Source organism: Acinonyx jubatus, chromosome A2 (assembly GCF_027475565.1).
Source record: "Acinonyx jubatus isolate Ajub_Pintada_27869175 chromosome A2, VMU_Ajub_asm_v1.0, whole genome shotgun sequence".
NCBI lineage: Eukaryota > Metazoa > Chordata > Mammalia > Carnivora > Felidae > Acinonyx > Acinonyx jubatus.
In genome coordinates, this window is record NC_069383.1 from 155,325,694 (window position 1) to 155,340,430 (window position 14,737).

Genomic DNA, 14,737 nt, shown 5'->3' on the forward strand with positions numbered 1-14,737 from the left:
AAATAATTGAAAACCTGGACCAAAACGAAATTATAAGTTTATGATGACACCATTGTCAATTTCTTCTTTATTTCAATTGTAATAGGATTGGCATTTACACTGTTTGTTATCAGTGTGAATGTGGACACACAGAATCATCAAGTGACGCTGGTGTTCCAGGGTACCCCTGTCCATGGTGGCCCAAAACCATATGGCAGAGTGCACATCTTCCTGGACCCGTTACACAGTGGTCAACTGTTTGCCTGGTGGCATCCTCAGTATCTGTCCCACCTGCCAACTTAGCTACAGATTCCCGTTTCTGGGAGCAGTCCTGAGCTATGCCAGTCTATTAGTAGTCAGATTCCAGCTCGGAAGGAGCTGCCGGATTGTATCTGGTTAATAACACACATGCTCTTCAGGTTCCTGGGGTTCCTGTTAAGGATGAGAGAAGGGTTGAATTAACAGAGACTACTTCCAGGGACACCTGACTAGCTCAGTCCGTGAAGTACATGACTCTTGATCTTGGGGTGGTGAGGCCAAGCCCCACGTTGGATGTAGAGATCACTTAAAAAAAATAATGTTTAAAAAAAGAAGGAATACAACTGTGATTGATAAGTATATGTTAATTAAAATCTGCATTTGAGGGGCACGTGGGCAGCTCAGTTGCTTAAGTGTCCAACTCTTGATTTCAGTTCAGGTCTTGATCTCATGACTGTGGGCATATCAAACCCTGCACTGGGCTCTGTGCTGGACTTAAAGCCTACTTAAAAGAAAAAAAAAAAAAAAAAAAAAAAAAAAAAATATATATATATATATATATATATGCATTTGCTTTTTTTTCTTTTTAAATTTATTTAAATTTTAGTGAATGTTAGTGCAATATTGTTCAGGAATAGAATTCAGTGATTCATCACTTACAACACACAACACCCAGGGCTCATCACAAGTGACCTCCTTAATACCCATCGCCCATCTAGCTCATCTCCCACACACCTTGTTCCATCAACCCTCAGTTTGTTCTAAACAATCTGCATTTGAAAGGAGAAACTTGGCCTTATTTTCTGTGTTAAAACCCCATCCGGTGCTATTGGGTTTGTTGTTCTTTATTCTTGTATCCCTGTGAAAATGGATGATCTTGCTTTGAGAAAATATTTATATCTTGAGTTTTCAAACTAGGAAGTTTCAGTATTCCCTTTATTGACAAGAATAACCTTAAAAGTCTAAAATTGTTGGTAGTTTTGCTTCCAATTTAACTGCCCCTCAAATTCAAGTGAATATTTTCTCTTCTTCCTTTACCCTTCTCCAGAAATAAAGCAGGTGACAAGGTTTTCAGGGGGGAAAAAGGTTATGTTGATAAGTCACCATATTCAGAGTCTGAACTCATTTTATATAATAAAAATGTTTGCATTATTTTACAAAAGATATCTAGATGGAGTACATACAAACATACACACAATATATTCTCAATGCCTTAAAGTCAATAAGAAAAATACAATAACTAAAATAGAGTGTGCAAAAGATAGGAGTATATAATTCACAGAAAGCACCATGAAAATACAAAGATGTGAAAATTGTAAAAACACTGTTAATGAAGATACAAATTCATATGGCATTAAGATAAATTGTTTACCCAACAAAGCAGGGGGATGAAAACATTTGATAATGTATAATTTCAGGATTCCTACCAATGAACAAATAAAGATGTGGCATACACACACACACACACACACACACACACACACACACACAATGGAATATTACTCAGACAACAGAAAAAATGAAATCTTGTCATTTGCAATGACATGGATGGAGCTAGAATGTATTTTGCTAAGCAAGATAAGTCAAATAGAGAAAGACAAATACCATATGACTTCATTTATATGTGGAATTTAAGAAATAAAACAGGGGCGCCTGTGTGGCTCAGTCGGTTGGGCGGCTGACTTTGACTCAGGTCATGATCTCACAGCTTGTGAGTTCGAGCCCCACATCGGGCTCTATGCTGACAGCCCAGAGCCCGGATCCTGCTTCAGATTCTGTGCCTCCCTGTCTCTCTACCCCTCCTCTGCTCACGCTCTGTCTCTCTCAAAAATAAATAAACATTTTTAAAATTTTTAAAAAAGAAACAAAATAGATGAATATATGGAGGGGGAGAAGAGAGAGTAACAAACCACAAAAGATTCTTAACGATAAAGCACAAACTGAGGGCTGATGGATGGGGGTGAGTGAGGAATGAGCTAAATGGTTCACAGGTACCAAGGAGGGCACTTGTTGTGATGAGCACTGAGTGTTATATGTAAGTGATGAATCACTGAATTCTATTCCTGAAACCACTGCACTGTATGTTGGCCAATTAAAATTTAAATAAAAATTTTTTAAAGATTCCAAGATGTCTGTAAACCCTAAGCCTCCTAATGGTTAAGTAGAAACAGAATTGTAAAATTGAAGTGTCCTTTACAGATCGCCCAGACTGGCCATGTCCTTCTATCAATGAAAGAAACTGTGTATCCTTCAGAGAGACTAGCTTATATTCTGGATGTCTTTGACTTTTCCCCTATCCACAAGTGTATAATGGACATGACAATTTTAAGTTCCTGTGACTTTCTTCTGTTAATTTCCTTCTAAATGAGCAGAGAGGCCATGTAAGCCACCAATCAGCAAATTTTTCATGTTAAAAATGAAAAAAAAAAAAGATATGACAGGGGTAGGTTTGATTGCATGTGGAAAGTTGATCCTCTCCTATAGCACCTGGGTAATTTGATACAGTCTCATTGAATAGAAGAGTTGCAAAATTTATTACAAGGTAAAATATATATGCTCTGGCAACCCAGTGTGTAAACCACCCAATAGTTCTGCTAAAGAAATTTACAAAAGTTCTCCTTCAGGTATTTTTGAGACACTCACGGCAGCATTATTGTAGCAATGGGAAAGGAGAGGCCATCTACATGTGCATTTAAAAAGGAGAAAGGCAAAATATAATGTATTTTGTAATCTCTATATTTGGAACAGTGGCCAAAAAGAAAGGCGTGGATCTTTATTCAGTGACATCCAAAAACTCTCCCAAAACATCACTGACTGAAGAATAAGCTGAGAGCAAAGTACATGGTAGGAAAAACTTTATGTTAAAACAAAACACAGTTGGGGCGGCCGGGTGGCTCAGGTGGTTAAGCATCCAACTTCAGCTCAGGTCACGATCTCACTGCTCTTGGGTTCGAGCCCCACGTCAGGCTCTGCACTGGCAGCTTGGATTTCCACCCTCACTTGCCCGCAAATCTTCCCTTGACTCCTCACATGATATCAGAGAAGTCTGCCTAAACAGAAGACTTTAATAAAATCCAGTTTCAAAACATACCACAAATATCAAGGACACCGTTTTAAAAATCACTGTCCTCCCAAGAACCAGGAACACCTCAACTCGAGATGACACAGAGGTTAGAATTATCTGACAAATATTTTAAAGCAACCATCATAAAAAAAATGCTCTAATGAGCCACGACAAACTTTTCTGAAACAAATGAAAAACTAGAAAGTCTTAGCAAAGAAACAGAGAACTTTGATGAAGAAACAGATGATGTATACCTCACATCTGTCCAAATGGCTAAAATTAACATCTCAGGCAACACCAGATGTTGGCGAGGATGCAGAGAAAGAGGATCTCTTTTGCATTGTTGGCGGGAATGCAAACTGGTGCAGCCACTCTGGAAAACAGTGTGGAGATTCCTCAAAAAACTACAAATAGAACTACCCCATGACCCAGCAATTGCACTACTAGGCATGTACCCAAGGGATACAGGTGTGCTATTTCAAAGGGGCACATGCACCCCCATGTTTATAGCAGCACTAGCAACAATAGCCAAAGTATGGAAGGAGCCCAAATGGCCATCGATGTGGACATATATGTGTATATGTGTGTGTGTGTGTGTGTGTGTGTGTGTATGTATGTATATATATATGGAATACTACAGAGCACAAACTAAGGGTTTCTGGAGAGCTGTTGGGTGGGAGGCGATGGGAATTAAGGAAGGCACTTGTTGGAATGAGCACTGGGTGTCCATACGTAAGAGATGAATCCCTGGGTTCTACTCCTGAAGCCAAGAGTACACTGCATGTTCACTAACTTGAATTTAAATTTTTAAAAAACGAAATGACAGCACTATCCATCAAACGGGGAAAAAAAAGAAACATGATATAAAGATAACAGAAACTTGAGGCCTGAAAAATACAAAACCTGAAATAAAAACACTACTGGATGGGCTTACTAGCAGGATAGAGAAAGAAGAAAGGGGGGGGGGGGGAAATCAGTGAACCGAAGACAAAACAATATGATTTACCCAATCTGAACAAAACAGACAAAATAAACTATAAAACAATTAGCAGAGTCTCAGGGACCTATGGGACTACAAAAAAAAAAAAAAAAAGCTTAAGATATCTGTCACTAAATTCCAGAGGGAGATAGAGAATACAGAACTGAAAAATTATTCAGAGGGGAAAAAATGGCTAAAATTTCTCAAATTTCGAAAAGACAAGAACATATGAATTCAAGAAGCTGAGGAAACTCCATGAGGTGTCTGGTGGCTCAATCAGTTAGGCGTCCGACTCTCAATCTCTGCTCAGGTCATGATCTCACAGTTTGTGAGTTCGAGCCCCGCATCGGGCCTCTGTGCTGAGGTGCGGAGCCTGCTTGTGATTCTGTCTCTCCCTCTCTCTGCCCCTCCCCTGTTTTTGCTCTGTCTCTCAAAATAAAGAAATAAACTTAAAAAAAGAAGAAGAAGCTGAGGAAACTCCAAACAGTAGCAACTCAAACAAATTAGGGCCAAGATACATCACGATCAAATTTTTGATAACTAAAGGCAAAGAAAAAAATCCTTGAAAGCAATGAGAGATAATGATACCTCATCCCTAAGGGAACAAACATTTCAGATATCTGCTCATTTCTTATCAGAAATCATGGGTGCCAATGGAACGTAGTACAACATCTTTCAGGTATCGAGAGAAAAGATTAGAGTCAGTCCAGAATCTTATATCCATAAAAAAAAAAAAAATCCTTCAGAAGTTAGGGAGAAACCAGCATATCTTTTCTTCACTAAAATTTATTTTTTTCCTAGATATTAAATAACACACAGTTTTGTGGATTGAATCATATCCCCCCAAAATTCATAGGTTGAAGCCCTAAACACCGCCACCACCACCCCCCCTCCACACACACACACACACACACACACACACACACACGCACATGAGACTGTATTTACAGACAGGACTTTTTAGGAGTAATTAAGGTTAAATGTGGTTGTAAGGGTGGGGCTCTAAAAGTGTCCTTGTAAGAAAAGGAAGAAACACCAGTGATCTCTCTCTCCCTCTCCTTCTCCCTCTCCCTCTCTCTTTTTCTCTGTCTGTCTCTGTCTCTGTCTCTGTCTCTGTCTCTCTCTCTCTCTCTCACCCTCTCCACACACAAGGAAAGGTCACATGCAGACACAAGGAGTAGGTGGCCATCCACAAGCCAAGAGAGAGCTCTCACCAGGAGCCAACCCTCCCAGCACCTTCATCTTGGAATCCAGCCTCCAGAACTGAGAAGATAAATTTCTGTGGTTTGAGCCTCCCAGTTGATACTCTGTTATTACTGCAGGGCGAGCAGACTAATCACACACATGGCCAGGTAGAAAACAAAGGAGATTTAAACAATGCAAACAAAGAATCTCACTATAGTTCCACCACACAGATGAGTGGAACATTTGGGGACGTTTTTCTCATCTTTTGAAACCTATCAGGAGCATTTTCCTTCGCCAGTACATATGAGTCTAAGGCTGTGTTGAGTATTGCTGAAGAATAAAAACACCTTAGTTCTAGACCAGACACGGATTACACAGGATCACATCTTCCTGTATCACAAACATTTAAAAACCACTTTCAGGGGCGCCTGGGTGGCTCAGTCGGTTGAGCGTCCGACTTCGGCTCAGGTCATGATCTCACGGTTTGTGAGTTTGAGCCCCGCGTCGGGCTCTGTGCAGACAGCTCGGAGCCTGGAGCCTGCTTCGGATTCTGTCTCTGCCTCTCTGCCCCTCCCCTACTCACTCTCTGTCTCTCTGTCTCTCTCTCTCACATATAAAAAATAAAACATTAAAAAATTTTAAAAGAAAAAAAAAACACTTTCATGGAAGCTTTCAGTACAAATACCAGTAATGCTATGCAAATATTTAAAAAATAGAAGTGGAGTTTCTGGGAAGTTAATCACAGGACAGATTAGGGGGAAAGAAAGGATCCAGACAAGCAGTTTCCTAAGTCAGCTCCTCTAGGGCCCAAGTCAGACTTAAAATAGGAAGTCTTTGTAACACGCACAGACTAAGAGCAGAGGTCCGCACCATGAGGAACAGATATCAACTGCTGCCAGGTAGGTAGAATTATAACAATAGTGACAGATAACTAAAGCTATCTGGGAACTCCCTAACCAGTTAGAGAATATTCTGTGTTCCTGAGACTCTGGTTTTTTTCCCACTTTCTCTACCAAAGACGAAGGGGAGATGTTGAGAAGGATATTAGCTCACTTGTATTAAGTCTCAAAGGAGATAATCAGTGAAACTTATTCCCAGGGCCAATCCAACAAAGATTTCCCCTTTTACTACCTATATCAGTCCAGTTTCTCCAGAAAAACAGAGCCAATACAATGTGTGTGTGTGTGTGTCTCTGTGTGTGTGAAAGAGAGAGACAGAGTGAGAAAGAGAGAGAGAGAGAAAGCGGGAGAGATTCATTCATTTTAAGGAGTTGGTTCATGAGATTGTGCAGGTTGGGAAGCTGAAATTCTGCAGGGCAGGCCAGCAGGCTGGAAACCCAGGGGAGATTTGATGTTCTATGTCAAGTCCAAAGTCAGTCTGGAGGCAGAATTCCCTCTTCCTCGAAAGAGGTCAGACTCCTTTTGTTTTTCCTAAGGACTTCAACTGATTGGATGAGGCCCACCCAGATTATGGAAGATAATCTGCTTTACTCAGAGTCTACTGATTTAACTGTTTCTCTCATCTGAAAAAAAAACACCTGCCCAGAGATATCTAGACTAATGTTTGACCATATATCTGAGTGCTGTGGCCCAGCCAAATCTGTTACATGAAATTAACCATCATGTTACCTATACTATTTTTTTTCACAAAACTATATAGCAAATTCTCTAAAAACTCTATGAGCTAAGAAAAATATCATGCTTTAGCCCATAGGCTTTGTGTGGGTCACAGCATGGTTTAAAGGACAATAACAGTGCATAATAGCAAAGTCAACTTAATTCTGATTAGTCTTTCTTTCCCTCAATGCTTAGTATGATACCTGTTACATAGTAAGTTAAGCGTTCCTTACATATTGTCTTTATTGCTTGTAATTTTGTTTCCTGGTTGTCATGAAAATAGCCACATCTCGAGGTGTCTGAGTGGCTCAGTTGAGCGTCCGACTTCGGCTCAGGACATGATCTTGTGGTTCATGGGTACGAGCTCCGTGTCAGGCTCTGTGCTGACAGCTCGGAGCCTGGAGCCTGCTTCGGATTCTGTGTCTCCCTCTCTCTCTCTCTACCCCTCACTGCTCACACTCTGTCTCTCTCTTTCTCTCTCTCAAAAATGAATAAACTTTAAAAATTTTGAAAATAGCCACATTTCTTATCATCTGATTTGTGGAACAGGATTTTAATGCTGGGCACATTCTAGGAAAATCCTATAAAGGCACACAGATATGAAAAGATTTTCATAGGGTTCATTGCCTCCCACAAATGGAAGGGGAGACTCTAACAGGTGGCCCAGTGATTGCCTGTAGAGTAGATTCCTTCGCGTCTGCAATGGTGTGTATACCACAGAGCCTGTCCAGTGACCCATCGCTCAGGACGAGACTGGGGGATAAAGGAAAAGGCTGTGCCCTCAGTGCGCCACGGGAGGGCCAGGAGCTCGCTTGGAAGGAACCACAGAAGTCATGGGCGCTGCACCTGGAGAGGCCTCTTAACCAGGAGACGGTGGCTCTACCTGACGGTGCCCTTAGTTGTCATCAGCTCCCTCCACTCTCTTGACTCCAGGGCTCCCTGCCCTGCTGATACTGCTGTGAGCTAGGGCTCAGACTTGGGGCTGTCTGACGCCCAAACCCACGTTCTTCTCGTGTGCCCCAAAACATGTATGTCAAAGAGGGGACAGTGACCCTGGGAGAGAAATCCTCAGGGTAGATTTCTGCCATTGCCAGAGAACTAAGAACCTGGCCAATCTGAGGACTTTGTGCTTCAAGATTCACTCTCTCCACCGGGAAAGGTTGGAATTTCTACCTTGTGTCCCCTTACCTATAGCACTGAGGCTCCGTGAGGATGTGTCTGTTAGTGACGGACTCCTCTGGGAGTCAAGGGATGTGAAGGGCAAAAACTGAGCCCTCAGTTCCACGTAAGTTCCGAGAGCCCTGTGGCTGCTGCTGGAAAGCTGTGGGCCGCAGGACCAGACCCACCTCCCCAGGAGGCAATGACCATGCCACCAGGAACTAACACCAGAGCTCCACACTCCTCTTTTTGTCTTCTCACTGGTTTTTTTCTGCTTCAGGACTCTTGCTGCTGCTGCTGTTAATATTCAGAGCTGCTTCCCAGAACACTAGAGGTGAGTCCGCCCAGATTTAGTGACATAAGCTAAGTATGCACATGCTGGGGTCTGGATCCTGTCACCGACAAAGAGGAAAGGAGGTTTATTCTCCAAGAGAGGCTCCAAGATGGCCTTCTGGGGATAAGAGAAGCTGTTTCTTCCTCCCTTAATGTCCAGCCATCTGTCTTTTCCTCTTCCCAAGGCAGCCATCCCTCCACGACCCTCCCCTGCTCGACTCAGGGACTCTTAGCTGGCAGCTGCTGGCTTCAACCGTTCCTTGAGCCTTCCGACTGCGGTCCTCATTGCTAGGGCCCCCACACCTGTGCTCACTGGTGCCCTCCGAACTCTCCACGGGTCGATGCCTCCATGATTCGGGTACTCGTCTGGGGAGAGCTTCACCAGCCCCTTGCAGAGTTGTGATGGTACAGGGACTTGGGTGGCAGAGGGACTTGGGTGGCAGAGGGGCTTGGAGATATGGGGGGAGGTGGTGAGATGTCCCGAGCCCTCGGCCCTAAGAATAGCACCCAGCCCTTCATCCAGGAAAAGAGAGGTGACAGGGCAGGAGGAGTATGAGGGAAGTGGATCATCAGGTTTCCGTGATCAATGGGTAGAGTGTTGAGAGCTCACACAGCGGAGCTGGGCTACCCGGCTTCAAAGTCTAATTCACCCTGACTACACCTGACACGCAAGAAATTATTTCCCCTCTCTATGCCTCAGTGTGCTTGTCTGTAAATTGGGGATCATTGTTGTACCTACCCCACGTGGTTAGAGTGAGATTTAAAATTCACGTGCGTAAAGAACAGCTAAAGACGAGTATGGAGCAAATTGTCAACAAATGTCAGTTATTATCATTGTTGCTGTTGCCATTATTATTTTCAAAGAAGAAAGAAAGGGGAGAAATAGTGGAAGCTTAGGCTGTCTTTCTGGAGTGAGCTCACCAGGAACTCTCGGCCCCTCACGGTCATGGTCTCCTGCCTCAGTGTTCACAGCTGACCTATGAGGCAAGCAGAGTTGAAGGTGGGGGTTTTTTTCACACCTTCACCCATTTTGCCCACCCCATCCCCCCCACCTTGGCAGTCACTGATCTGTTCTCTGTATCTCTGAGTTCAGTTGTTTTTTTTTTAATTCCACCAAAAAGTGAGATCATACAATATTTTTCTCTTTCTGTCTATTTCACTTAGCATAATGCCCTTGAGGCCTATCCATGCCGTCACAAATGACAGGATCTCTTCTCTCTTATGGCCAAGTAATATTCCACTGTATCCGCATACCATTTTGTCATTATCCATTCATCCATCGGGGGGACGTTTAGGTTGTTTCCATGTCCTGACTGTTGTAAATAACGTGGGACGGAACATGGGGGTGCAGATATCTCTGTCAGAAAGTGATTTCATTTTCTTCAGGTCAGTACCCGGAAGTGGGATTACTGGATCATACAGTAGTTCTATTTTTATTTTCGTGAGAAATCTCCATACTCTTTCCCATAGTGGCCGCACCAACTTACATTCCCTCCCACAGTGTGCAAGGTTCTCTTTTCCCACATCCTCACCAACACTTGTTATTTCTTTTTTTATAGTGGCCACGCTGACAGGTATGAGTTGATATCTCAGTGTGGTTTTGATTTGCGTTCCCCCGATGATTAGTGGTGTTGAGTACGTTTTCATGCACCTCTTGGCCATCTGGATGTCTTCTTTGGAAAAATGTATATTCAGAGACTCTACCCATCTTTAAATTGACTAATAATGCTCTTTGGGGTTTTTGTTGTTTGCTTGTTTGTCTTTGCTATTGAAGGTGTATGAATTCTTTATATATTTTGGAGGCTAATCCTTATCGGATACTGTATACGATTTGCATTTACTTTCTCCCAAATTGTAGATTGTCTTTTTCATTTGGTTGACTGTTTCCCTTGCTGTACAGTTTGATGTGGTCCCGCTTGTCTGTTTTTGCTTTTGTTGCCTTTGCGTTTGATGTCAAGTCCAAATAATTGTTGCCCACACCAATGTCAAAAAGCTTACCCCCTATGTTTTCTTCTACGAATTTTATGATTTCAGGATAACATCATTTTTCAAATTGTCAAATTTGGGCTCAAAGAGATCAAGTGACTTATTCGAAGTCATACAACTAATAAACTGGTAAAAAGCACACCCAGGTCTAAAACTAAGGAGTTTTTAAGTGTTAATGAGGATGTGGAGAAAAAGGAACCCTTGGGCATTGTTGGTGGGAATGCAAACTGGTGCAGTCACTGTGGAAAACAGTATAGAGGTTCCTCAAAAAAAAATTAAAAATAGAAATGCCATATGACCCAGCAATTCCACTACTGAGCATTTACCCAAAGAAAATCAAAACACTCATCAAAAAGAGATATGCCTCTCCTACATTTACTACAACATTATTTACAATAGCCAAGATAAGGAAGCAACCCAAGGGTCCATCCATAGATGAATGGGTAAAGGAGATGTGTATCTGTCAGCAATGATATTACCCACCCATAAAAAAGAATGAGATCTTGCCATCTGCAACACAGATGACCCTAGGAGGCATGATGCCAAGTGAAATGCGTCAGACTGAGAAAGACAAATCCCAAAAGATTTCATATACATGTGGAATCTAAAATATAAAACAAACAAAACCAGACTCTTTTTTTTTTAGTGTTTATTTTTGACAGAGAGAGAAGGAGAGAGAGAGAGAGACAGCATGTGTGTGAGTGGGGGGGGGGGCATAGAGAGGGAGAGGAAGAGAATCCCAAGCAGGCTCCATGCTTGTGAGCACAGAATCCAACACGGGGTTTGAACTCATGAACCGTGAGATCATGACCTGAGCTGAAGTCGGACGCTTAACCAACGGAGTCACCCAGGCACCCCCAACACCGGACTCCTCGATACAGAGAGCAAACTGGTGGTTGCCAGAAGGGTGGTAATAGGGGGATGGGCAAAATAGATTAAGGGGATTAGAAGGTACCAAGCTCCAGCTATCAAATAAACAAGTCACAGAGATGAAAAGTACAGCATAGGGAATATAGACAATAATATGTAATAATCGTGTATGGTGACAGACAGTAGCTACACTTATCATGGTGAGCCCTGAGTAATGTTTAGAATTGCTAGATCATTATGTTGTGCACCTGAAATTAATGTAACACTGTATGTTAATTATACTTCAATGAAAATATATTTTAAAAAAGAAAGAATAGAGAGGAGTCTGTAAGTAGGCCCGAAAAAGGACCAAAGGTGACCAGTCATCCCAGGAAAAAACTTAGCTGTATCCAACAATTCAGATATGGCGGAAGTGAAGTCAATGTTCCGGGAAGTTCTTCCAAAACAAGGGCAGCTGTCTGTGGAAGATATAACCACAGTGGTGCTGTGTAAACCCAAACTTTTACCCTTAAAATCTCTGACTCTGGAAAAATTGGAGAAAATGCGGCAAGCAGCCCAGGATACGATTCGCCAACAAGAAATGGCAGAAAAGGAGCAACGGCAAATAACTCACTGAATGATAACTTAGCACTTCTACAGAATACCCTACCTTAGTATTAACAACAGCTAGAGAATAATTTGCACCTGTATGCTGAGAACAGTGTGTGTTAATAAAACTGATAGTGCTCATAAATAATACAAAAATACCCAAGACTAATGAAACTTGTATTGTGAATTTAGACACTGTGGTTTGTATTGAACATAAACAATTAAAAAAGCTTGGAGCCCAAAAAAATTAAATTAAATTAAATTTAAATTAAAATAAAAAATAAAGAATACAGGAGTGCCTGAGTGGCTCAGTCAGTTAAGCATCCAATTCTTTTTTTTTTTTTTTTGAACTTTATTGTCAAATTGGTTGCCATACAACACCCAGTGCTCATCCCAACAGGTGCCCTCCTCAATGCCCATCACCCCCCCTCCCCACCCTCCCATCCTCCCTCAACCCTCAGTTTGTTCTCAGTTTTTAAGAGTCTCTTATGCTTTGGCTCTCTTCCACTCTAACCTCTTTTTTTTTCTTCCCCTCCCCCATGGGTTTCTGTTAAGTTTCTCAGGATCCACATAAGAGTGAAACCATATGGTATCTGTCTTTCTCTGTATGGCTTATTTCACTTAGCGTCACACTCTCCAGTTCCATCCACATTGCTACAAAAGGCCATATTTCATTCTTTCTCATTGCCACGTAGTACTGCATTGTGTACATAAACCACAATTTTTTATCCATTCATCAGCTGATGGACATTTAGGCTTTTTCCATAATTTGGCTATTGTTGAGAGTGCTGCTATAAACATTGGGGTACAAGTGCCCCTATGCATCAGCACTCCCGTATCCCTTGGGTAAATTCCTAGCAGTGCTACTGCTGGGTCATAGGGTAGGTCTATTTTTAATTTTTTGAGGAACCTCCACACTGTTTTCCAGAGTGGCTACACCAATTTGCATTCCCACCAACAGTGCAAGAGGGTTCCCGTTTCTCCACATCCTCTCCAGCATCTATAGTCTCCTGATTTGTTCATTTTGGCCACTCTGGCTGGCGTGAGGTGATATCTGAGTGTGGTTTTGATTTGTATTTCCCTGATGAGGAGCAACGTTGAGCATCTTTTCATGTGCCTGTTGGCCGTCCAGATGTCTTCTTTAGAGGAGTGTCTATTCATGTTTTCTGCCCATTTCTTCACTGGATTATTTGTCTTTTGGGTGTGGAGTTTGGTGAGCTCTTTATAGATTTTGGATACTAGCCCTTTGTCTGATATGTCATTCCTAAGCATCCAATTCTTGATTGCAGCTCAGGTCATGGTCTCACAATCGTGGGATGGAGCCCCTCATCAGCCACGTTGGGCTTGAAGTCTCTTTAAGATTCTCTCTCTGTCTTCCACTGCCCCTCTCCCCCATTCACATACTCTCATTCTCACTCTCTCTCAAAAAGGAAGGAAGGAAGGAAGGAAGGAAGGAAGGGAGGGAGGGAGGGAGGGAGGGAGGGAGGGAGGGAGGGAGGAGGGAGAAAACATTTCTATAGTCTTTTCTTATTTTGAGTATAGTTGATACATAGTGTTACATTAGTTTCAGATGTACAACATAATGATTTGACAAATTTATACATTGTGCTATGTTTACCGTAAGTGTAGCTGCTATCTGTCCCCATGAAGCAATACACTGCTATGACAATAGCATTGACTGTGTTCCTTACGCTATGCCTTTTATTCCCCTGACTTACTCACTCAATACTTGAGTGTCTAGATCTCTCTCTCCCCCTTCACCCAACTCCCAGCCCCACTTGTCTCTGGCAACCATCTTTTGTTCTCTGTATTTGCAGATCTGATTCTGCTTTTTGTTTGTTTCATTCATTTGGGTTTGGTTTTTTTTTTAGATTCTACTTCTGAGTGGTATCACATGGTATTTATCTTTCTCAGTCTTGTTTCACTTAGCATAATACCCTATAGGTCCATCCATATTGTCGAAAATGGCACAAAGTCATCCTTTTTATGGCTGCATAATATCCTATTGTGTATATACCACATCTCCCTTATCCATTCATCTGCTGAGGGACACCCAGGTTGCTTCCATATCTGGGCTATTGTCAATAATGCTGCGATAAACCAAAAAAAAGTGTTTTATAAGCTAAGGAGTACTATGCACAAATAAGATAGGACTGTTTAGTACCATTTAAATCAGTTCTTTCCCCAAGAAACCATTTTTTCAGTATGCAAAAACAAGCTTTCAAAATCCAAGAATTAAATTACACTACATATCTGTTTAAGAAATGATACAAAATTAGAAGTGTATCCTTTTAAAAAATCCTGTTGTAGGGGATCCTGAGTGCCTCCATCAGTTAAGCATCCAACTCTTGGTTTTGGCTCAGGTCTTGATCCTGCCCTTAGTGGGTTGGAGCCCTGCACTGGGTTCCGAGCTGACAGTGCAGAGCCTGCTTGGGATTCTCTCTCCCTCTCTCTCTGCCCCTCCCCTGCTCTCTCTCTCTCTCTTAAAATAAATAACTTAAATTTTTTTAATAAATAAATAAAATCCTGTTGTATATGAATATATTTTCAAAAAATTTAAACAAATACAACATAATTTTAATCTAGAAAGAGAGAGAAAAGAAAAGAAAAGAAAAGAAAAGAAAAGAAAAGAAAAGAAAAAGAAATTTCAATCTCATAAAAAAATCAACTATTTTTATTAAATCAGAAACACAAAAATTGAGGGACATCTGGGTGGCTCAG

General features: G+C 41.8%; 2 protein-coding genes across 4 annotated transcripts in view; both read left to right on the forward strand.

Moving 5' to 3' along the window:
* The first annotated feature begins 6,209 nt into the window (after positions 1-6,209).
* Positions 6,210-14,737, forward strand: part of LOC106986246 (adhesion G protein-coupled receptor E2-like) — a 28,389-nt gene continuing 19,861 nt past the window's right edge. For all 3 annotated transcript variants that reach the window (XM_053219730.1, XM_053219731.1, XM_053219732.1), the window contains exons 1-2: positions 6,210-6,364; positions 8,520-8,573. In XM_053219730.1, the coding sequence (XP_053075705.1) occupies positions 6,337-6,364; positions 8,520-8,573 (82 nt within the window). In that variant the 5' untranslated portion in view covers positions 6,210-6,336. The remainder of the gene's footprint in view (positions 6,365-8,519; positions 8,574-14,737) is intronic.
* Positions 11,724-12,198, forward strand: LOC106985872 (BBSome-interacting protein 1). Its single transcript, XM_015084058.3, has one exon. It carries the CDS (start codon positions 11,832-11,834, stop codon positions 12,042-12,044), a length of 213 nt encoding a protein of 70 aa, XP_014939544.2. The 5' UTR covers positions 11,724-11,831; the 3' UTR covers positions 12,045-12,198.